The following is a 25,241-nucleotide window of genomic DNA, read 5'->3' as shown; positions in this document are numbered from 1 at the left end:
GGCCATCGTGTGCGCATCGTACGCCTGCGCGCGTGGTACGCCTGCGCGTCCTTTTGTACCGCTACGCAATGTCGCTCAAACAACAACACGGTTGGTCTGTTGGTCGGTCGCGACGTCGCGACGCGTCGCATTTCAACTCGCATCTTCGTCGTCCCGTACGAATTGATGCGAGCGAATATCGAGAGTCGAGACAGCCGAAAGTGAAATGTCGCGCGTTTGTGCCAACTGTGAATCGTGATGAGCTAGTGTGGCGACCAAATGCCCATATTCGATCGTGATGTCGCACTTGGCCACAGCTTTCGTTTGAACGCGTTCGCGTGTGGACGCCGTTGCTTCACCCGTCGCGTTGCGCGTTTAATTGCGTCTTCTCCATTGCCTTGTATCTCGAATTTCTGACGTGCGTGAATACCGGAAATGCCGAAGTGTTGCGTATTCGTGCGAAGTGTGAATCGTCGTGAGGAGGATCTTGTCTCTCAAACATTCGATACCTGCGGCCGAGATGAAGCAACCAGCGCGGCGAACGGTGAGTCAATTCATTTGTATCTACTGTTCATTCGCCCCCACAATGCAGTGTTCGTACCTCTTGATTGCCTTAATATAAATCGCGACAAGGCGAATCAATGAATTTTGCGCGGAAGCCATTAGAAAAATTTGAAATTCCTGTAGGCGCGCTTGGCGCTTTCTTCGCCAGGTGTACCAATAGTCGGACGACGTGCTCCGACATCTATAAGTTCTATGACATGGCCACTCTGAAGGCTTCTCTCTGGCGACAGATAACTGTTTCCTACTCTGCGATTTAAAGTTCTTGGATAAGACGGTGCCAAAGAAAGAAGTGTCGATTAGCTTTGGTATCCGTATAGCACCGCTATCGATAGCGAAGGAGTGAGTGTTCCACGTTATTATCGCGCGACTGCGCCTATTCGACGTGCCTTCGATCGTCGCGGACGTGCTTGTAGCGGAACAAACGCGTCGATTCTGTTGCCTAACCTCTCTATCGGGGCTAGACAATCGAGCGTTCTGTTTACTAAAGCTTTGTTACCAAGAAGAAAGGAAGGTTTTTTTTCCAGAGTAGTCTATTGGCGATTTTTTATCTATCGTCATTAATTGTACATATACATATTTTGTGGTATACTGTTATTTGCGCACGAAATTCCTTTATTCATAAATATTGTTTATTAGGAATCACCATGACAGGTGGAAACACCACTGAAAAATCAGCTAATAATCCTTTGGAGCAGTTTGTACTGCTTGCAAAAACTGCGAAAGGTGCCGCCGCCATAGAGCTTATAAGGCAAGCGGTCGAAACGCCTGGTGTTCATGTCTTTGGCGAATTACTAGACATGCCAAATATCAAAGAGTTAGAGAACGGGCCTTACGTTCAATATTGGAATACTTTAAATCTATTTGCATACGGCACCTATAAAGATTATCTGGAAAACAAGGAGAAAGTGTTAGAGTTAACTCCTACCCAAAAAAAGAAGCTTCAGCACCTCACAATTGTCACTCTTGCCACAAAAAACAAATGTATACCCTATTCAGTACTGTTGGAGGAGTTAGACATAAAAAACGTCAGAGATCTAGAGGACTTGATTATCGAAGCGATATACGCCGATATAATCCATGGAAAGTTAGATCAAAAAAATTCACAGTTAGAAGTGGATTATGCTGGTTTAGGTCGAGATGTCCGACCAGGTGACACCGGTGTTGTAGCTGAGACACTAGCTGCCTGGGGTGAAGCATGTGATACAGTTCTATCGTGTATCGAAGAACAAATATCTAGAGCTAATGTTGAGAAACAAAGAGCTACTTACCATAAAGAAAGAATACAGAGAGATGTGAGTCATATTTCTCTGTCTCTTTTTTCTTGTCTAATTGTTTCAGAATTAGTTGTATATAATGAATATGTTTTTTCAGATTTCTAATATAAAGAAATCTCTTGCGGCTCAAGCAGGAGGTGGAGGCATTCAAGAGGCTGATATGGCTGGTGGTAGTTCTGGTGCAGGTGGAAGCGAAGCGGGTAGAGAAGCCTTGCCGGTACTGTCAGAAAAGAAGAAGTTACAGAAAGTCAAATGTATCAAAGTCAGTGGTAAGTTTTGGAAGACATAAACTCAGTAATCTTTTCTTGCATATGGAATGCATATTTTTCCCATTGTTTATCCATTGAACCGGATATTACACTTCAAATGTGTTATGAATCGTGACTATTCAAATTGAATTGTGACTATTGAAATTGAATTGGAACGTATGTTTGGAAAAAATATCGAACATTCTTGTGTTAACTTTTTTTTTTAGATTATGAAGTGAATGATGAATGAAAAGGTTATGAATGAGAAGGGCAATATTGAAACGAATTTATTAATCATGTATAAAATATAACCCAAACACTGAATCGAAAATTCTTTATGTATCTGAAATATTGAGTTTGTAGAAACTTTTAAAGCAAAGTAGAAAAATAATATTTTATACAACGTGTTCTAAGTATATAGCATCGAATTGTATACATTAAATATGTATGAGTACTCAATTTTGTGACATTTATGGATTCAATGTTATAATAACAAATAAAATCAAGAGTACCTTTTTTTTACAAAATATATTTGTAATATTGATTTATTGATACACCTCGGTATAAGAAGCCTTTTAGAAAAATCGACATTTAAGTATAAATTTCCACTTTAATAACTGCAAATATTTAGTGGGAAGTGTATAAAAAGAGCGATAGATTTCATACTTTTACTGTGATCATTTTAAATATCACGACTAGTATTTGTTGTATAAGCTATTTCAGTACTGCTGTTAGCATAAAGTTTAACGTTTATTCACGGAATTGATTGTTTATTATTTATTTACATTGAACACAAAATAATAATAATATGTACGAGGTATACGTAACGAAGTATATGTGATGATTGTCTTTACATCGAGCGTTTAAAAAATAAAAAAAAAACAATGAATCTTTTCTTTGTGACAAAGATAATTTTGTAGGTAAGCTCGAATATTCTTGTAATATACCTGTTTATTTTTTTAGACCAAAGACATCATGTTTTGTGTTTGTAGGGCGTGAAGAATTTAATTAGGATTTGACGATTCTCTAGATGAATTTGATAAATAATGCAACGTGTATTGCATATTTATCAATGCATACGTGCCTACCCCATTGCCAGTTATCACATAAAACGGTATGCCCATTGTGACGAGTTGGCTTACGTGTACTTCCAACGATAGTACCGTTCGTACTGTTTGCGTTCAGACTTTACAGATTCTCGTTTTGTAAGGATTTGTAGTCGCTAAACGATTTACTGACGGAACAATGCGTAACTAGTCGGAGAGGTCGTTTTTGAAGGAACTTGTATATTCAAAAAATTGTAAAGGTATGCCACTGATGTAGCTTAGCAAAGAAAAATGTCAGTCGTCCGTTAAAGCGTTGTAATTGCTATTCGAATAAAAAGATAATATATTTTAGCGAGGCTTTATCTATTTTTTTATACCCTTAATGCCTCTTTCTCTCTCTCTCTCCCTCATGTTTATAAAATAAGTTGTTGAACATATTAGGTTTTGAAATTTTCACAAATTGTAGATGTGTAATATTGTAGGACGACACATAAAACTATATGCTGCTTTAATGAGACTTGATAGAGAGTTTATATATTCTTACACATTCAACTAAAATTGTCTATAGTTACATTTACATTTCCGATTTTTTCCAATTCATATTCTAAATGCATCTTTGTGTAACTTCTTTTGTTTTAAATTCATTTACGAATTGTCGAAACATTTATGTAAGTGATGTCAAGCAAATGAATTCTATGTTAGAAATTATAATCGTACAATTACAATATTTTGTTTCTCGTCAATGTATATTTTATATATGTATATACACATACACATATACCATATATTATAATTACACATATATCATATTTTTATGATTTGATTGAAATACAAGTCATCAATCATACGTCTAATCGGGATTTTCAGGATCTGCTACTGATCCACTAACGGTCGATGGGACAAGTTGGGAATAATGACCAAGAATGAATAGATGAAACCTTGTGGCATACCAAGTTGATCGGATACTTATATCTCTCTCTCTTTTCCTTTTTTCTTTCTCTTTTTCTTTTGATTTTGATGTTAGAGTTTCTCCTGTAACCTTTGTAGCTTTTAAAAATAAAATATTTTTGAATTGTCTTATATTTATTGTAAGTCGCATATTAAAAAAAAAAAAATAAAATTATGTTGACTAAAGTGTTTTTCTTTCCTCCATAAAAATTCATCTTAGAAAAAAGGAAAACAGTACGCAATAATTACATTATCCATTTTATTTTGCAACTTTCATTTTGATGAGTACATTACGCTATTACGCTATCTCTTTTCTATTTCAATTTATAACGTATTTAAAATATCTTTAAGTCGCGTGAAACGTATATATTATATATATTATTTTTGACAATGTGTCCTGCATTGCATTCAGAATTTATACTTCTTGTAATCATTCTTACGCACTTTTGTTATAATTTAAAATGACATAATTAAATTGGTTCCATATACGAATTAACAGGATAAATTCTTATTTGTATAAGACTGTACGATATTACATGCGTATGTACAATTATCCATTTATAGTATATTTATATATGTACATGCGTACACATATGACTGAATACCTGTTGAGGAACATCGCCATTTTCCTACATATTGGCCTTTATATATATAATTTAGATTTTTTATAATGAATTTCTTAACATATCCATTGCCCGCGTATCGGATTCGTGACTCTTTGATTAGTTTCTAAACCGTTGTATGCATAACACTAAAAGACCAATTTAAATAATTTAAAAAAGTGGTCAATTTGTGTCATTTTTATCTAGTGACTATTGCAGCAGAATCATCACATTGAGACAGAGTCTGTCTCAGGCACGTGGGCAGTGAATGTGTTAAATTATTGTTTGAATAAAATGTACAACAAATGTACATTGAAAATTTCTTTCAATACAACATGCGCATGAGTGCTACATTTTACTCACTTTTTCTTAATTTCCTAGTTTAATATTATGTTATCTTATTAAAATTATTATAGTGAACGGCAGAAATATGAACATGTGTTAAATAATGAATATCAGGCTCATGTATTTATAAAGCTGAATGAAAATAGAAAAAGAAGCTTGACAGCACATGTTGAAGCAGCACAATTTAACATGGTACTTTCATATTAATATTTGTTGCATGTTATAAATAATTTGACATATATGAAATATATAAGTACATCAACTGATTGATTTCTTTCGACACGTATACAATTGAATCACAGGTAAATCGATGACAATTGCAAATGATTGAGTGAAAGATTTTTACAGTAAAATATAAAATAGTTTCTTTAATACAGTATATAGAGACGATATGTTTCACGCGAATGGAATATATCTAATTTTACATGAAATTAACACAGTCTTCTCCACATAAGAATCTATTTTATATCTATATTTAATTGATTTCTGATAATGGCAAGAATTATGTTTTATAAAATTAAATTTATGCTACTGTATTATTATATTATGCAATTTGCGCATATTCTTTCTACGAAGACCAATTCCTATAGTTTGCAGAAAATGTTCCTAAACAATAAATTTATTCCGTACACAGCACAGACCTTCAAGGGCCGTCCTAAACATCCAAAAGATGTTCTAAGGACGCTTATACGTTCTAAGGACATTCCTAGAACATCCCTCGGATAAAATGTGCTGTGTAGATAATATTTTAGTATTAACCTAAGTATGTCTAAAATGTATTTCATTTAATATATCAAACGCTTGAAGTGCGTGTTACATTAGATTCTCTTAAGTTTACATATTTACAAATATATATTTACAATAATTAGATGTAACGCGTATAGCAATATGAACATTATGCTTAATACTACTTTTTCTTAGAAAATTTACGAATTTATTACCTTATAAATGAAAATATTTTGAAATTACATATTTACTTCATAAATATATTAAAAGTACTATGTATTACAACTTCTGTTTCAAACAGGACAATTTTTCAATTTAATTAGATCACGTTTAAATATCTGAATTTTTATGACACTTGGTATATTAAATGCCAAGAAATGTCGAAACGATGTAGATATCGAGATGTAGAAGTATATGTAAAATACAGAATACAGATAATACAGAATTTTTTCACAATTAATTGTTAATTCGTTATTTTTTTAAAACACGAAATAATAGAAATATCGAAAGTTTTAAGCAATTTTAAGAAAATTGTTAAAGATATTTCTCTTTAACGGCAATTAATATCTCATAATATAATTTAATAAATACGTAAATTAAATTATAATAAATACAATATGAATTCAGAAGAATAAATGCAGTTTCTTAAATTTGTAACGAAATATTATATGAATTAAAATATCGAATTTATTAAAATTCATATTATTTTTTTGATGAAAACGTGAAAACGATATTTTTTGTTATGTGTTTAATTTAAGTAATAATAAATGTTATGAAATAATGAGAGATTTAGAGAGAATAATTTTATAAATTATACATATTTCTTCGTTGCACATATTATGTCATATAATTAAGTAATGAAACAATCTTTTTAATTTTAATATTCTTTCATTGTATACTCATTTATGTTTATTTGTCATTTTATATATAACTTAATATTATAAATTCATATCATGCATCTCAGAATATACATACATATTTTCGGCACGTCATACAATACATGTAATAAATTTCTCCTACTTCAGAGATTTCACTCAACTCTAAATCCGACAGTATAGATAGTTTTAATTACGTGTTACCGAACATTTTAACGTTTAGTTGTTGTCATTTTGCTGTCGAACCCTGGCGAGGGGCGTCTGTCAATAAATTGCTTTTTAAAATGTTTTTTAAAACGGATGTCTTGCCTACCTCGTTATGCTGAAAAATGCGTTGGCATAAATCTAGTCGTATTTACAGTATACAGCAAACTAAATCAGACGATAACAGGATTCTTCGAGAGCGGTTTTAAACTAACAGTTAATACCGACGATTCTGTTGATAATTCTACCTTCCGCTATAATGTGACATCACTCTGAGAAAGCGGTCCATTGCCTATCCTCGCGTTATTGTTTAATCGTTTTGTCGTTGCCGTGCTATTTATTGATTCCATGTTATTCGCGGACACGATTACGTCTGGCGATTTTTTATTACTCGTCATGACGGTCACAAATTCCTTCTCGTTGATATTCGTTTGCGTTGATCGTGAAATGCACGTCGTCAGCGGCTCTCCGTTTTTTCGTTCCTTCAATTCCATTTCGTAGTCTGCAAATAAAAACGTGAAGAAGCAGTGCCTGATTTGTAGTATACGTATATGTAAATGTAAATGGAGAAATAAAAAAAATTACATTAAAATGATAATCAAATTATCTGGGAATTGGAATCTCGGAGATCGTACTTACACTCGCTCTGAGTGGAGCAGTCCATCGTGGACGCGATATGTTTCTTGATGGCTTTATTCTGATCGCAAGTAGCGGCTGTTAGAACCGTTGTCGCCGTTACCGGTCCCATCATCGTACTTGAGGCATTTGTGGCAGTTATCGCCGAACTTTTTGTCGGATTAGGCCTTCCTGCTCTCACGGTTGGGCGTACATTTCTCTCGGGTCGAATTAAAATAATGTACAGCTGCGCATATTAATATTACGCGTTAATCACTTTGCGATAAATTATAAAAATGCAAAAATCGTTCTGCCCCATGATTTGACAAATATCGTGGCACGTTAAAAAATTAATTTCGTTTCAATTATTCAAAGCAGAATTATATACCACAATTGAAAAGTCATTTTCTTGTCTGATATATATTTTATATTACAAGATAAATATAAATTTTAGATATTTTAAAATTTTTACATGTTTCACAATTGTAGTAATCTAAATTCGATTTGATTTGTCGACAGTTATGACGAGTAAGTGCATCCGAAACTTCAAGAGTTGTTGCAATAACTGAGCTCTCGATCATTTTAAAAGCGTGCATTTTCAGATATTTCAAAGTGTCAAGCTTCACCTTTGGACTGAAGAGGCAAACCACCGTCACGGATGCAGAAAGACTGATTGTTACAGACATCGAGGTAATTCTCAGTGCGACGTTGCTTCCAGTACCGTAGTACAAAGGTACGAAAGCGAGCCATATGACACATGTCGTGTACATCGTTAAACCTGGAGATTGGAAGTGATATTTTAATAACGCTATTTTTTTATGCTTTGTTGAGCATTAGTGTCATACGATTGAAAGATTTTTTGCGCTAAATATCTTTTATATTATTATACAATTATTATAAATGTACAAATCTTTACCCGATCAATATTTATTATTATTTTGTACAGCAAGCTGTATTTGTTATGACGAGTGATAAATTTTGCAACGTATTATTATTACGTTTACGTGTTGCAATTAAAATTAAAAAAATATTGTTACTTTTATCTTTATTGATTGAAGCTTTTTCAGTTATGAAAGAACGTACCGCAATTTTAGCGTAATATGGCACAGCATGTTTTTATGCATAATGGTAAGGAGCCGACATCATGATAAAAAGGTAAACTTACCGATGTGCTTGCTCTCGTTGAAAGCTTCTGGAATTTTTCTCGTGAGTACGGCGTAGATAGTACACACAATTATTAATATTATAGGATATGTAAATGCGATCATATAGCTGGTATCGATGTAGTTGTTGCACACGAGCAGATTGTCTTCCATCGTGGGGTAGTGATGCATCGCTCTGGCAGGATCGATGATCATCCAAACTATATTAATTAAAATCTGCACAGATACCAATCCGGAGCAGATAATAAGTTGCGACCGTGGCGATATGAAGGACGGCCTCTTTGCACTTCCAGCGTTGAAGATTCTTGAGATTCGATTGGTTTTCGTCAATAAAGCCGCATATACTACCGTGAAGCAGAAGCCCGCGGAGAATCTGTCAGCAGAAATAAAATTGCATTTGTGTTTTTTCTTAACAAATGTTTTATTAAGAAAGAATGCTTTCCGCGCATAGCTACTGGTATTTTTAATTTTGACTCTAGCCCGAAGTACACAACAAAGATACAATCTCATTTTTCATCAAATTATTTTTGCTCTAAAAACTTTTACCTACGTTTCCGTCGAGATATTATTTAAAGGAAATTTTTTACACTCTCATTGTACCGTGATAAATCATATTAAGAAGAAAGTAGAAAGATAAGTTGAAAAGTTATTAGTTCCGTGAACCATGTAAAACTAGTAAAACTGCCACTCTTTCTTGGACAGCATTGATCGTACGCGAGAAATGTAATTTACCGAGTAACAGTCTGGGACAGGAACAAGAGAGATTAATGCTGCCGTGTCGGAACTCGTGGAATACAGCCAAAAAATCCATAGATGTTTTTTTTTTACCTTTGAATACCGCAGACAATGTGCGTGGGTTTGAATATCAGTGTGAATGTGACCAGATAACAGAGTAGAATTCCCGAGAGAAGAACATAAGATAGTTCCCGTCCAGACGCGCGTACGACAGGCGTATCGTTGTGTTTGAGGAAAACGCCGCAGACAAATAACGTCACCTGTTTTTTTCGCATAAAACACATACGCATAAAGCATGTAAACGGCTATGGCATAAAATATGTGATTATTCGATCATTGCAATTAATTTGAGATACAGTCAAAATACACAATTCAAAATCTCTCTTTGTTTCAGAAAATTAAACTTCCAAAGGATACCTACCAACATCCCAGTGGCAGAGAAAGACATGGCACCTATTGCCCAACCACTTTCTGGACGTAGGAACTCCTCTGGAACTTCTCGACACATCGAATGTGTTTCGTCCGGTAAAGTTCCTCGTTCACACGGAGTGCACTGCGTCTCATCCATGGGATGCCGTATCTATTTAGGTAACAGAGTAAAATTCTCGAGAGTTCAATATGCTTATTTAATATAATTCAACGTGTGAACTCACACTTATAAATAACTTATAAATAACTTAATTAAATTTCTTTTTGCATCACTAGTTTTCCTCAACAAATATTCGCACCGCAATTACGTATACGCTCTAATTTTTTTCTTCTTCCGAATCATGTGATTATTCTGTCGCGAAGTATTATTCGTAAAAGAACTGTATTACTTTTTCTCATATACATAGCAAAATGTTATAAAAGAAGTTATAAAAAGGATAGTTATGAAAGGAAGTGATAAATAGAAGTATATAACGAAATCATTTGACATGCTACAAAAGAAGTCGGTCGCATAAATAACTTTTATCTTCATCTGACATGCATTCAATGAGAACTTTAGTGGACAAAGGCAGTATGTGGTGCTTTTCAAAATCTGTTATCTTGTAAATTATCTAAAAAACAAAAAAAACCACGTAAAAAGTAGATTTTCCTATTATTACGCGGAGTATTATACTCGCATCCTTTAAAAATGAAAAAAAAAAAAAAATGAATGAAGTATTAAATTTCTCTTCCTCTCTTTCTCGGATCTAGTAGAATTATCACGTTAACGTACCTGATATTGAGTACAATTAAAGCAATGCCAGCAGCATCTTTCACCCTCGACGTATTTCTTTGCCTGACCGACCTCGCAAGGCAAGGAGCACACGCTTTCGGGTTGCTGAGGATGTCCAAGCTTAAATTGGATTTCTAAAACAAATACATGTACTGTGACGATGTAGAACTGTAGAACATACGGACAGTATCTAATAGAATACTGTAGAATAGAACAGACATGTCCAAGCGATAGGGACACGTCTCATAACATGAAAATGTACGAGCTTACCTGACATGTTCAGTCGTAACTCGCCTTCCAAGTATTTGCCAACGCGAATCCACTTGTACTTGCCCGGTTCGGTTTGCTTGAAATGTATGATGTTGTACCGCGCCGGTCCATCGCCATTCTCATCGAATTTAAATTTGTCTCCGCTTAGACCTTAAACGTAGTCGTTCGATCGCCTATGAGTACCATGAAAACTTGATCGAGATATATAAGCAGCTAATCACGGTAATATAGTGGGAGCTCTATCGCCTCTTTTATTTAATTTTATCTTGCGTGTGAAAGCGTCAAGAGGATAAACGTGTTGTATCGATTTACCGTACAAATTCCAATGACTAGTATCGCATTAGATATATTCGCACTTCTCTAAGGTACGCTTTGTCGAGCTTACCCTCGAAATCCACCGTGCGCAGGTATTGCAAAAGTGTCGTTCCTTTAGTCGGTTTCATTTCATCGCACAATCCTCTCTTTCCTTTGCAAAGATCGTTATGCATTTTACTGAGGAAAAGAAAAAATGGCATGTTTTGTTTTCACAATTTTCAACACGTGACAAAAATGTTCAGAAATTTTTTTAATCTATTGAAGACAAAATTTCAGTTACCGAAAAGCATAAGCGAATGCCATTACTGCGTCGGAAACAAACTGCAATTGGTCCTCAAAAGCAGTGTTCTGTTTGGTGAGACGTTCCTTCATTGTACAATTTCTTGTATATTCATCATTATATGGTGTCCGAGGTGCGTTCGGATACCGACATTTAAAATGATCTTCCCAAAATTCTGAAATCATTATGAGAATTTGATTTAAAATTTGGAAAATTTTTAACTCTTAAATTTTTAAATTTTAAACAAGAGTTTAGTAATAATAATTGAGTCTAGATGATAGTTACTAAGCTTCAATATAAGCTGAAATATAATAATTTTAATTAAGGATTGAATTAATATACCCAAATAATAGTAATATTTAATAAGTGTTTGATAATAACAGTTTAGTAACGATTGGTTATTATTATGTTTGGTTACTATTATATAATTATTAAATGTTATTTAATATTTGGTTATATTAATCAAACATTTGATCGAAATTATTTTACCAAACTTGATTATTATTATTGAGCTTTTTTTTTCAATGTAGCATAACAACGTGTATATTAACAAGAATAATTAAACATTATAAATAAATACATAATGTCCTTAACGAGAGAAAAATGCAATACGTAAAAATGCGATCGTATCTTAAGCACAGAATTACTTCTTCGATCACTTCATTCGACAGTTAGTGATAGTGACAGTGAATATACGTTAATAAAAACGTTAAATATTGGTCTGTTTAGCAAGTTTGTGTAGTTAGTTTATGTACTAAAAGTTTGTTGGCATATATTGACAGAAAAGTAACTTCTTACTAACATCTACAAGTGTACATTCACATGCAATATTACGGACGCGGTGTCTAGCTAGAATTTGCCAAGTTTCGCTCTCATCGTAGAGCCAGCATCCTTTGCTGGTATCTCTCTTACCAACGAACCACGGGTTCCTCGGATTGTTCTCGACGGTCAAGTTGAGGAAGTACTCTTCGAAACCCTTAACGGGGTTCGCCTGAGGTTGAACCGATAGAGTGCCCTCGACTTCTGGCTCGTTACCGTTGCTCACTAATCCTCTTGCACTCCAGCCGTCGCTCCCAATCCAGGAAAAAACGCCGGTCGCGTTACGACGCCTGACCGCCCTCATGACTCCAGCGACTTCTTGGTCGGAACCGAAGATAATGCAACCTGCGGAAGAACAAATTGAGGAAATTTCCCGTAGACATTTCGCCTGGATAGTCTCATCTGTGTCACCCGCGACACGGTGATCTCATTTTTCATCCTTATTTTATCGCGGTAACGAAATTTTTATCATCTGCTTTTATTTTATCGCACGGCCTTCTGGTACCGCAAAATTCCTTTTTGCGTTTTTCGCGAAATGAGAGGGGTTCGAGCTTCTATTGAAAAAGTGCCAATGAAACGGGTCTCACTTCATGTCGCGGTTGGTGATTCCCATGAGAATCAAGATTATACAGGCTAGAATCGATAAGGGTGTAAAGGGAGCATAAGGTCGACCTTACAAAGTCGAGAACGGTTTGGTTACAAAAGGGTCTGCACAAGGAAATTCTGCATAAAATAGATGTTTATCATGAGATATATTTTTATCGTCGGAGTATAGCAGATGCGGAGTATAGTAGATCTCAAACAATCAGGTATATTTCTTGTCGAAGTCGATATTCTTTTTATCCGACATATTCTTTTCTCGAACAAAATTGGTATTTTAAATTTGAATCGATATGAATCGAAGAGAAAGAAGTGTGTGTACTCGCTAGAGAAAAAATCTTGTAGCTACATTTATTTTCTCGACATTTATACGTTCTAGCACACCCGACAGGATTATTAAAAGCAATATATACTTGAAAAATACTTTAATAAATTATCTTAATTTTATTAATCTATCATAACAATTGCGTAAAAATTTTACATATTATTCCTGTTCGAAAATATAATTACTTCCGTTACAGTAATATATATTGTATACTCAGTTTGCTCTACTTAGAATGTTCCGGTTTCTATACATCTCCTCTTTCTTTCCCTTTTCTCTTTACCCTTATATACATATATATAGCTCTCTTGACCTAATAATATTTGGTACAGAGAAAGAAGTATTCTCGAATAAGATCAGTATACATTAACGAGCCGTTTAATTTCTCAACGTTAGCTCTTAAAAAAATGTTTTTTTAAGAAAGAAAATATGAATTATTTATAAAAATTGTTGGTCGAAAGTTTATTCAAGTACGAAAGATTCTAAAAGTCGCCGCCTCGGGAGGAATATCAAGGTTCAGGACCACGTTGAATGGATTAAATGGATAAAATATTTATTCGTCCAAGATAAAGAAGGAACGCGTCGCTCGTCAGACGGAGTCACTAAATTCTATTTGCCTGAAACGAAATTACCTCTCCAACCGTGGATGGAGAGCATTATGCCATTAATTATGTTTTTTTCTTTATGTACGTATGCATAGAGGTGCGCGGAAAGAGCTATCTAGCAACACCATAATTTTTATGAACCTTACAGTCGTTTTCACTTTGCCCCATTTCTCATTTTACTTTCGCTTAGAATGAACGTTCGCTCATTTCGCCGTTATCCGTGCTCTCTCACGTTTGATTTTTCTCGCAAAATCTACATTTATATCGAAGAACTCTGATATTTCATTAGCCACACGTATAAATACAGTACAATTTAATTTTATTTATCTTATCTCTTTCGTCTAACATAAGATAATATTTAAATAAGTTCATTATAAAATTGATATTCATCATAATTTGATCGTAATTTTCTCTTCACGTGTTATTTTACTTTTCATCGGAAATCTATAAATACTGATATCGTAATTAATGAATAGCTCATTGAAGTGAAACGAAATACCAGTTATCTTATCTGGCTTCGAAGATACAAATTTATTTAAAGTAATACAAATATTTAAAAAATGGTTTAATTTTGTCCGCGTGTATCGAAATATTTTATCATTTCATTAAAGATTACTCGAAGTTGCACGTGCACAAATATTCAACTAAAACTATAATTTAAACCGTGCTTATTTAACTTACAAAGAAAGCCAAAGATTTAATGTTCGCTCATCTCGCTTGGAAGATTCTAAGAAGGAGTTGGCTGAGTTCTGCAGATTTTCAACAAGTTTCGGATTGCATCTGACACAGTACCGTTTGGAATGAGTCGCGTTTCCATTTCGATAATGAGTCTATTTCGTCATTCTGAAGTAGATCGAATAAAGTCGGAGTCTTTATTGTATTCACTATCGATACGATACTATTTCGTAATTGTAACGTTTTTGCGTTCGCGAGATTCGTTTGTATTTTAAGATAATTTATGTCGATTAGAAAAGTGGTGTGTCGTGCAAATGGACAGACTATCGGGACGAGGGAGCGACAATAATTTAAATATAAATCCTTTTTAATGACATTTAATCCATTGAAGAGCGGATTATCGAAGAAACGTCAGCTAAGATTTTATGGTTTATTCACCGGTCGGTATATATCAGGCTTACAATTTAGAAGAGAAAAGCGAGAGAGAGAGAGAGAATGAAAGACAATTTATCATGTACGTTAGATTAACACTTCTAAGTGCATCAAACCAAAGATTGTGCATTATGATATATGTGTACACCCATGCAATGTGCTGATATATACAATAACATGTGCATTATTTTATTGAGCAATTAATAATGAGAAAAGAAGAACAATGTCTGAGTACCTTTTACTTTACTTCGCATATAAAACTTGAATTATTAAATGTTTATTTTTACCTCTCGCTCGTGGTTTTGTTAACAACTTTAAAACTATGTTGTCGTATGCAACCTCCTCGGCGACTCCGGAGTCCTTCACCAATTTTTCTTTGACAGCGATACATATGTTATTTTTTCCTAGTAGTTCCTCAAGTTCCTCGAAAGCCTGTAACGCAGAGAAAGGGATGCATTTTCTTTCGAAGACGTTTCCAACAATGCATCGTATCTAACGCAGGCTTGTTCGTGGCCTTCATCGAGCAGCACACGTAACGCTTTGAGGTCTTTAGAAGAAAGATGGGCGTAGCAAAGAATGAATAGAAGAGTGGGAAGAAAATGTACCTTAATGGAAAAATGTAGATGAAACAACCGAAGATTCTTTCCTTTTAACAAGTTGTACAAAAAAAAAAAAATTATGATTTAAATAACAGAGAGCACTGCATCGAGGATTGAATAAGGATGTAAACATGAATTATTGCGAATGTTGCTGTCCTATGTTCGGAAACAGCGCGTCAATAGTGAAAATTCTTGTCAATCAAATCGTTAGATATCTTAAATAATATTCGCTGAACGAGACATTAATTTTATGATAATTTAATACAAAAATGCCAGTCAAGATCTTTCCAGACTGTAGAAATTTGTATTCTATAGATGTATAACAATGAAACGCTTATCACGGCTGAGAAATGGTGAGATTCCATCGAACTTGCATCCTCAAGATTGTTTCGCTTTACTGATCATGAAATGAATCACGCAATTGAAATTCCCCAGTGAGATTCGATGGTGAAGTGGAAAAACTCTGTTACTTTGTCGAACAGATGGATATTCGTAATAAAAATCCCCATTTGTTCCGTGCTTTTGGCTTTCGACCGCTCGTTGAAAAATGTTCCCTTCGTGCCATGAAATCATATATATATGTATATATGTATATATATGTTCCCGTATCGATTCGTTCTTCCTAGACTGTTCCTCTCTGTGCACATTTTTCGTATGCGATCCGTATGTCGCGCTGAGATCGCTGATTTCCAATCCCATCGCGAATGGTATTATCGATTGGTCGCGTTAGACAGAAAAATGTAGTTATATACGAATATGGTTTCCCTTTTCCCCTTATTTTTGTCCATTCCCTAAGGTTTCTCGCTATAATGATTTTGCAGCGATAAAAAGTAAAAAATTTCCATATCTGCACAAAGTGATTTAACTCTATTATACTGTGGAATAATTTTAACAATTGAACAAATAAGTCCAAATTACTCAATTGTTAAAAGCGTTTTTTTAATTGTCATTAATATTTTTAAAATTTTTTTTTGTGTAAAATAACATACAAAATAAAGTACAAATATTTGTTAACAAGTATAACAAAAGGTATGCATTGAGCTTGTTATTGAATCTAATGAGTAAATTACTCACGGGTCAATACGGATCATTGTTTCACGAATCACGATAAATTAACGTAAATCACCTAGCTGGAGGGCATGATTTCAAATTCCTTCGTATTATATATTCAAAGCGCGATCCTTCCTTCATTATTGTAGAACGTTGTGTTGTGTATTGTGTAAGTGGGGTGCCGTAATGATGCTTGTTTCGAGTGAGAATTTGGCATATATAAACGTCAATCTCTGGTAATATTAGATTTCTCATTAGAGAAGTGAGACATTCTAATTTTTATGAAATTTAAACATTTATCAAATTTATTTATATGCAATGGCTTTATTATTCATAATATTGCGAGTTGGAGATCACATTTCATATCGTGCAAAGGGATTTGAAATCATTGTTTGGTAAATCTTTACATAAATGTAGCTTTGACTCTGTCACATTTACTTAATGAATTTTTTGCAGCAGGATTTTTCCCAACCTTTAAAACAATATGAATAAAAAGCAGAAAGAAATAATGTGATAAGCAAGAAATATGGTTGATTTTAAATATATGAAAATATTTAAATATTTTATTATATACGAAGAATACGTTATATATGAAGGATGTTCCCCCATAGTTTTAGAGGAAAGGAAAGAATTATTGAACCGTAAATATGATGTCTCGAGGGAATAGGAGAGAAAAATTTAAAGAGAAGCTATACAGATTTTTCGAAACTCTCTTAAATATTTAATATTTAAACATCTTTTCGTATTTGGAATTTTTCCAGTATCTTTACTCTTCATACAGGTTTACGGTACGTGTTTCGCGGATTACGTATAAGTCGTTACATATTTCATCATCTTTTGCAAAGCATCGTGAGTAGCACAAATATGAGTAAAGTAATTTAAAAAATCACATTTTTTTTAGGTAAAAAAAACTGCTAATATTCGTTTTTCTCAGTATTTAAAATTTATTTAAATAATATTTAAATTCCATCGTTCAGATAAGCAAATGTTTTGCAAATGCGTTTTTTTTTTTAATTAAATGTTTTAGATTAAATATCGAGATATTATCTTTATTTTGATTTATTTCAGATGGACACAGAATTCTATTGCTCGTGTTTTCAGAATAATTTATGGTTACTTTAATGCGCGAAGATAGAGTCTTTGGCTTTTTAGAATATCCCGTGAAGCCGCATCCGGTACTTAAGTAACTTCCGTCTAATCTCTTAGTCCTTGGCATCCCGGCATGCCGATAACGTGGACCACGCAAGATCGATCGTTATGTAGACCGCGTATTTCGCGAGGAATCTAATTATGGAATGAACGTAATGCTCCGTTTTTCCCGTCTCTCGCACGAAGAGCAGAATATTGTGGTGTAAATTCTATCAAGCGCACGCGACTTGACACGTACGGGGCAACGTATATGATAGGCAGTAATGAAATTCTGATCGGTTGGGTAACAGGCGGCTTTTTCTTTTGATCGTGTCGCCAACCATTGCGGCCTTACGAGAGGTAATAGATCGAAATGTCATTTCTCTGTAGTATCAAAATGTGTGTTAACTGCAACGCTTATACGTGTCGCGCATGCTTACGAAATATTAATTTAATGCGGGCACATCCATCATCAAATTTGGCTCGCAAATGCGACGATTGTGCGATTAATGGTCATGCAAATTTGACACCTAGAATTGCCGATTACTACGGTATGATTGCGCTCTTTAGTATTAAATCTCTTTCAATCTCTTTCATATTTTAAAACAAAATCATTTTTTAACGTTGTAATCTTTGTACTCAATTAGTATATTAATTATATCAATCAAGATTACTTTTATGAATAAAAATTGAGGAAATATATTATACGGATAATTAGATATGAAAGACGATTCATATTATTTAAATTCGCGTCACGTATTTCTGCGCATCATGTGCATATATTCATTTATGCACTTATACATAGAATCAATTTTCTTTCTCATAAATATCAATGTTTTGTATTAAATTATTAGATGTATCCATCACTTGTTCTTTTTACCTCATACGTAAATCTAGCATAATCAAATGCTTGCGTAGTAATTATGACGTTATATACATATATTATGAATGTGTATAACTATCAGTGATATAGCATGTTAATTATAATTGCACATTTAATATTTTCAATTGTTTTATTTCTTTTCTTAAATCTCTATAAGTTTAAGAAATAAATTTACTTTAATTTTACGTATTTTTGAAATCAAATTTTTATAACTTAAGAGAGATAAAGTTGATTTTAATAGATAAACTGAATCAGCAGATTTTTTATGACAACTTAATTTTATTTCCATGACATATTGGAAAATGCGTTAAAAAATGATTAACCTATTAAAATTGTATAATTTCACTTTTTTCACACGTAAATACATAAATGAAATTATCGATCGATAAAATAAGGTAAATTTTATTCAAATAAGATTGATACTAATTCAGCTCGTGATAATAATCCGTTCATCAACATAATTTGAAATGCAAGAAACAGAATGATATATACATATATATATATATATATATATATATATATATATATATATATATATATATCACACAGAGAGGGGAGAGAGAGAGAGAGAGAGAGAGAGAGAGAGAGAGAGAGAGAGAGGAGGAGGAGGTAAAGGAGAGAAAGAGGGAGAGAGAGAGAGTAATACACGAAATATGTCGGTGTTCAAGCAACACAAAAGAAATCTCTCTTGTTATAAGTGAAAGGTATATATAATGGAACAATGATTTATAATACTAATTCCCTATCGTTTTCAATTCAACCGTATTTCAAGCGGCTAAATTGCGCGGAATATCTGCTCCGGTCGTCACGCTTACTCGATACGAATCGTTACGATTTGCAAAATTAATCAATTGCACGAAGGATAATTAATCGTTAAAGGTGTGGTAGAGAACGATCGTTAAGTCTCTAACGCGATAGCGAGCGGACCTCTTGCTTGACGTTGGTTGCAAATTGTAACGGGGCGACTTGCGTGTACAAACGTTCGACTGAGCGTTTGTTTTTGTAACGGCGTAACAGCAAAAAGCTTACAGTGTACTATTGTGTACATAAGGTCACCGTGTTACTATTCGTATAACGTGGATTTTGACGTATGCAAAGTCGCGTGTGAGATGCGGACAGACGCGTTTTGGCCTGAATAATTTTTGAAAGCTGCTGATGCATCTAACCGACTTTATTTCTCCACATCTGATCTTTGATTTTTGATCATATCAAATTCAAACAAGAAAATCGGGAGCCGTAGTTTGGGAAGAAGAGGATTTTGGTTCTATGTATTTTTTTTTTTTTTTTTCGATTACTTTTATGTATTCGATTTTGTCTTTGTCCAACGCTCGAGTATTGATTACTTTGGCCTTTCGAACCTAAACTTGGGGATCGGAAGGCGTAACTTAATTCGAAAATAATCACCTAATTTTTTACGTAAACGATCACCCATTCTATAATTGATTTAAGGGCATTATGTATAATTTATACTCGATACCTTTTTTAAAAAATTAAGGAGAGAAATGAAAAAGTAAGTACGGATTCTCGCTCAGTAATGAAATATGTTGGAGCTTTATTCGCGTAGTAATTATGCCGTTATATACATGTATTATGAATGTTTATAATTATCAGTGATATAACATATTATTACGTATTTAATATTTTTGTTTTCTTTTTTTAAATTTTTAACTTTGACAAATAAAGTTTATTTTTATTTTACGTATTTTTGCTGTTGAAGTGTTAAAACACTTTAGATGATTATTTCCGAGTTAATAAAAAGAAAAAAGACATAGCGACGTTCGAACAAGTCGCTCCGTATGTGTCGCATTATTTCACGAGACACGGTAAAGTCTTCGCGCTGTCTGGTACATCTGGCGATTGATCATCTCGTTCGATTAACCTCTGTAATTAACGAAATCACTGGTATCGAATAAGCGACTGTTTTCTATTATGATGTTTCACAGAGCTTAATTCTTTTGAAACACGTTCGAATGGAAGCAACAAATAAACGTTAAGAACTATTGTTTCATTGTGCATACGGACGATAATGATTTCTTTAGTCTTGCTTGAATTCGAATCGATCACGTTTTATATATTTTCACCTATTGATACATAATTTGCTCGCTCTCTGATTGGAAAGTAGAGTAAATACGCAAATTGTCGCACGATTTCTGAAAAATTTGGCCAAAAATTAAATTTTAAATGTACGCATTAACTGACTTTAGCTATTTAAATAAAAAAATGATTGAATATAGTATTTAAAATAATAATAATAATAATAATTTAGGTTGCTAAGTAATCGATATAAATACGAAATATTAATGTTTCTTGCAGTATAACGTTTCGCTGAGAAACATATTACATAGGCACATTATGCGCATTACATATATTTTGATATATTTTATTTTAAGTATTATTACAAACAAAATTTTTATATAAATAACATGGAACATTATGGAAGTAAGCAAAAACTTCACAATGCTTTTTGTAATAGTATACTTCGGATTATTTATAATGGAACTTTTTATATCATAATGTTACTGTTAACATTTATTATATTCCAAATGTTTTCTAGAAATCTTTTAAACTTGTATCTAAAAATTTTTTAGTACAGTTTAATAAGTAATTTGGAAAAGAAGAGTTGCAAAAACTTGTAGATTTTATTTGAAAATCAAATAATTTAACAAAAGTTTTTTCTTACATTACTTTACTTTCGTATATTTTTATAAATTATGACGGAAATTATTTTGTTGATAATTCTATATTTGATTATTTTACCTTTTTATAATTATTCATACGTCTGTGTTATATTAAAGTTTTTTAAATTGATCAATAATTGAGCGATTATAGGTAAATTGTCATGTAAAAGTATCATGAACGAATATTTACAAAAATTTATCTTTAAAATATTATAAGTTTTGATTTTATATGTAAACATCAGAGATGAGTTAATATATTCGTTTAATTGCATTAAAATATAGTTGAAATTAATGGGTTACAAAATTAATTTAGTTACGTTAATAATTGCATGAATAAAAATTAACTCAATTAAAAGTGACGTTTGGATTAAATTAACTTAAAAGTTAATTTTGAAGAGCGTTATTCATATTAAATTAGAAATTCGTAATATTTTAAAGTTAGATTATTCAAATCAATATGGAAAACAGATTATATAAAATAATAAAGAAATATTTTAATCATATTATATACAAAGAAACATTGTATTTATATAGGAATGTATTTTTTATTTTATAGTTTTTTTTACGTAGATAAATTTTTAACTTTGAAAAAGTGTTGATAAATTAAAGTTTATACTTTAAAAATAACTAGTTGAAGTTAAAAATGAAATAAGTTAAAATTAACTAAATGAAGTTGAAAGTTATTAACTTCATTATTTAACTTTTAACTTTTGAACTAGTTACTACCTAACTCTGATAAACACGAATCGGAATAATGGCCAGAAATGTTTTAAAATCCATTGTGCGGGTAAAGCGATTAATTCAGTTAATGGGAAATCGTGATGTATTGAATGTTTATTTGATTTATCATACAATTTAAACAAATACTGAAAGCATATCTCATTTGATAATTCTCATTTTAAAAAGTTAAAAATTTATCTACGTAAAAGAAAAAAATTATAAAATAAAAAATACATTTCTACATATAATAAATATAGTCTTTATATATAAAACTTTGATTGTATTTTTTTTCAGATGATCAAAGTCACATTTTTTTCAACGATCAACTTGACTCGCGTGGTATTGCGTTGTATCAGAGTGAAGTTGCTGCTTGTTTTATTGCGGACGCGGACGGTGGAAGAACGAGCGGATCCACGAGCGACATTGCGACGCGTTTAATTAGTGAGTACGGTCGCAATTAGTGTCATTAATCGCGTATCTATTTTAATGTTTGCCAATCGTAATTGATAGACTTAGCGTCCGTAAATCGGGAATTTATTAATACGCGTAGATACGCGAGATCGCAAAATTTACTTGATCCGAGTCGGCCAAGCAACAATCAGTAAAGCAACGATCGTATTGTTTTCGGATGCCACGTTTCGCATCTTTATCTTTGATCCTGACATTTACCCCTCTTATGCCGCTCATGTTGTAATACGCAAAAGTAATCTCAAGTTTATATTCGTTTTTCAACTTGCTAAAAGTGTGCGAAAGTGCAGGTTAGAAGCGGAGCAGGTGCAGTGCATCCTCGCGGCGACGTGACGCTTGCTCGCTGGCGAGTGAAGTTAGCCGCGCGATTTACGAATACTCTCTCCGCCATGTTAGCTATAGTCGTTGCGTCTACTTACGTGTGTCGGTCACAAGTGTCGGTCGCGAGCGACGTCTTTGCTGTTATTACTGGCGTCGAGCGGGTCGCGTTCGCAACTCGTCCGCGTTGTCCTTTCGCCACCGTGTAATAAAGTGCCGTGCCGTGCCGCGTCGCGATGTTATTGTTGACGATAGACGGGCGTATAGACGGCGGACTGAATCATAACCACAAACCATAGCCGGGGGCTCGCTACATCGCGATCACGGATGCTACCTTCAGTAGTGTTTGGTCGAAGATCGTGTTCGCGCGCGTATGTGTGTGTGTGTGTGTGTGCGTATAAAAAGGAAAAGAGGAAAAGCCGGCGATACTTTTCGTTCGCCGGGAAATAGACGGTCGGCCGGAAATTCATCGTGAAAACGTCGGCGATCCGGGCGAAACCCGGAGAGGTAGCAACCGTGATCGTGATCGTGATCGTCCGAAACGAAACCGTCAACCGACAATCCGCGGTTCGATACGGGCTCAATATTGGGAATGCCGTGCAAAGTGTCGCGTGATCGTAACCGGTGACATTTTCGCGAGTGTACGCCGCGAGTGAAGTGCAAGTGAGTGTGCGTCGGAGATGGAGCATCGACGACAAGCTGAGAGGAGGAGGGGGACCCGGAACGGGCATCGGGCGACGGCGGGGCAACCATGGGGTGAGTAATTGTTATTCGTTTATTATTTGCTATCTCGTGGCGAATTCCGTCAATTTCTTCAAGCGCGACTCGATTCGCACGTTACATGATTACATGCCTCTACTATTCGAGGTTAACTCCAACGCAATTTCGCCGAGTTCGATCTCCGAGCGAGAACACGAAAAGCGATATTATCTCGCGAATGTCCTGTCTCACTTTTTTTTTGCATGGTCGTAATACTGCTTGCCCGATTTTTCGCGAATTAATTATGCGAGCGAGGTAATGGAAATTTGCAGCAGCTAGTAGCGCCAGCGGTCGCGATCATTTCTCGCATTAGCATTTTTTAAATCAGCTGTCTGGTAAAAAAACGCTAAAAAAATTTTTAACGGGCGTAGTAATTATTTTTGTAATATTGATCATATTTTGTGCTTTAATATGAATTTTTGTACGTTACAGAGTAATGCAGTTTACAACTCCGCTGCTGCGCATCGGCTGGTGAGTTATTTATTATTTTTTTTTTTATTTTCAAAGCAATAGATTTTTGTGAAAATTATGCATATAAAATATATGTATGAAAAATAAAAATTATTAAAAAATCACGAAGAATTTTTTGATTATTAATCATTATATTTAAATTTTTATTAAAAATAATAAAATAACAAAATAATATTGTAAATAACAGTAAGATATTTTGTACCATTTAATGTCATAAGATATTTGTGAGTATAATATTTATTTCTACAATTATTACAGAAAAAAAAAAATTAAAAAAGCAAGAGTTAAAAATATTCCAGATGGAATTTATCGAATAATCTATTGTCTTGAAATAGATAGGCTCGAACAAATTCGAGCTTAGAATATATTTTTATAATCGTCTGCCGATTTTTTATTGTGCACACATAACAAGGACAAGGCGTATTGAGATTATTACAAAAGAAATCCCAAAGTGGGAGGTGTCTCATTATTTTTAGCTTAGTTCTTTTCAATTTATTATTTCACTGTAGTAAGAATATGAAGAAGAGAAATTGAAAGAAAGATGAATAAGAGGAATGTATCTCCGATAGATTTTTGCGTTAATTTTCTAGATTGCAGGCAAATGTCAGGATAAAATCTATTGCAGAAATAATACCGTACGTATACGTCTTGCGTGTGATGTGTACATATGAGAAAATATATTTCGCGGCAAAGTGTCGCAGCGAAGACACCTTATGCATTTTTCATGACACGAGTGCAACTGATTGAGGATGGCGTATTCTCGTTTTTGCGATAAAAACTATAAAATCGCCAATTACCATTTCTTCATTTGATAAAAGCGTTACTTTGATGCATTTCTCAATTACGTATTCATCAAGCGCGTTAGTTCTCAAATCGGAAATGGATAAATGACCAGGTGTCCTATTAAAAAAAAGGTTCGTTTATATTCATCATTTATTCTTATCGCACAGTCAAGTCACTGCCTTGATAGGAATTAACGTCTTTTTTCTTTAATTATGTAATTCTTTTCTGCGAATATAGTTAATCCTCCGTGGTCCAATGTTTTTTTTTTGCTGCTTTTCTAGTCTGTCCGAATAATAGGTGCCTGATAGTGTTTTTGTAAAGGTTTTTAGACTTTAAAAAAGTTTTAGAAAATTCTGATACATTTTTCTAACATTCCAAAATGCGATTTTACAATTGTTTCAACGTTTCACTTTTTTTATACGTGTCCGAATGTGCGGGACAGAATAATTTAAAATTGAAAATTCATCTGGGTGAAGTTCATCTTCAAATTCCGGGATGGTTAAATCTTTTTCTACACGATTTTCTTTTTTTTTTGCGTTGC

The 25,241-nt window shown here is 33.7% G+C and overlaps 2 protein-coding genes and 1 long non-coding RNA gene across 16 annotated transcripts in view; 2 read left to right on the top strand and 1 right to left on the bottom strand.

Moving 5' to 3' along the window:
• Nucleotides 1-128: 128 nt before the first annotated feature.
• Nucleotides 129-23,919, top strand: LOC120358949. The gene is made up of 4 exons (XR_005575836.1): nt 129-523; nt 9,719-9,912; nt 22,196-23,443; nt 23,879-23,919. It is a non-coding gene; the product is annotated as an uncharacterized LOC120358949 (long non-coding RNA).
• Nucleotides 702-4,245, top strand: LOC105200290 (COP9 signalosome complex subunit 7). Of its 6 annotated transcripts, none has more exons than XR_005575834.1 (5): nt 718-1,106; nt 1,180-1,835; nt 1,915-2,086; nt 2,293-3,371; nt 3,979-4,245. XR_005575834.1 is itself a non-coding variant. In XM_011167771.3 (4 exons), the coding sequence occupies exons 2-4, from the start codon at nt 1,188-1,190 to the stop codon at nt 4,023-4,025; spliced, it is 867 nt and encodes a 288-aa protein (XP_011166073.1). In that variant the 5' UTR covers nt 702-882; nt 1,180-1,187; the 3' UTR covers nt 4,026-4,226. The 6 variants fall into 6 exon arrangements, 4 of the variants coding, with proteins under 4 accessions (XP_011166073.1, XP_011166069.1, XP_011166080.1 ...); XR_005575835.1 differs by lacking the exon at nt 3,979-4,245 and having other exon boundaries at nt 2,293-2,985; nt 3,058-3,462; XM_011167771.3 differs by lacking the exon at nt 2,293-3,371 and having other exon boundaries at nt 702-882; nt 3,979-4,226.
• The window catches only part of LOC105200285 (metabotropic glutamate receptor 2), a 122,069-nt gene continuing 103,667 nt past the window's right edge, over nt 6,840-25,241 (bottom strand). For all 9 annotated transcript variants that reach the window (XM_011167761.3, XM_026132544.2, XM_026132547.2 and 6 more), the window contains 12 exons: nt 15,131-15,275; nt 12,303-12,554; nt 11,391-11,565; nt 11,181-11,287; nt 10,796-10,945; nt 10,526-10,659; nt 9,746-9,904; nt 9,418-9,584; nt 8,592-8,962; nt 8,053-8,204; nt 7,451-7,673; nt 6,840-7,313 (listed from right to left, as the gene is read on the bottom strand). In XM_011167761.3, the coding sequence (XP_011166063.2) occupies nt 7,066-7,313; nt 7,451-7,673; nt 8,053-8,204; nt 8,592-8,962; nt 9,418-9,584; nt 9,746-9,904; nt 10,526-10,659; nt 10,796-10,945; nt 11,181-11,287; nt 11,391-11,565; nt 12,303-12,554; nt 15,131-15,275 (2,283 nt within the window). In that variant the 3' untranslated portion in view covers nt 6,840-7,065. The remainder of the gene's footprint in view (nt 7,314-7,450; nt 7,674-8,052; nt 8,205-8,591; nt 8,963-9,417; nt 9,585-9,745; nt 9,905-10,525; nt 10,660-10,795; nt 10,946-11,180; nt 11,288-11,390; nt 11,566-12,302; nt 12,555-15,130; nt 15,276-25,241) is intronic.

Source organism: Solenopsis invicta, chromosome 11 (assembly GCF_016802725.1).
Source record: "Solenopsis invicta isolate M01_SB chromosome 11, UNIL_Sinv_3.0, whole genome shotgun sequence".
NCBI classification, from domain to species: domain Eukaryota; kingdom Metazoa; phylum Arthropoda; class Insecta; order Hymenoptera; family Formicidae; genus Solenopsis; species Solenopsis invicta.
Note: the sequence above shows the minus strand (reverse complement) of the source record. Positions and strands in the feature narration are given on the sequence as shown.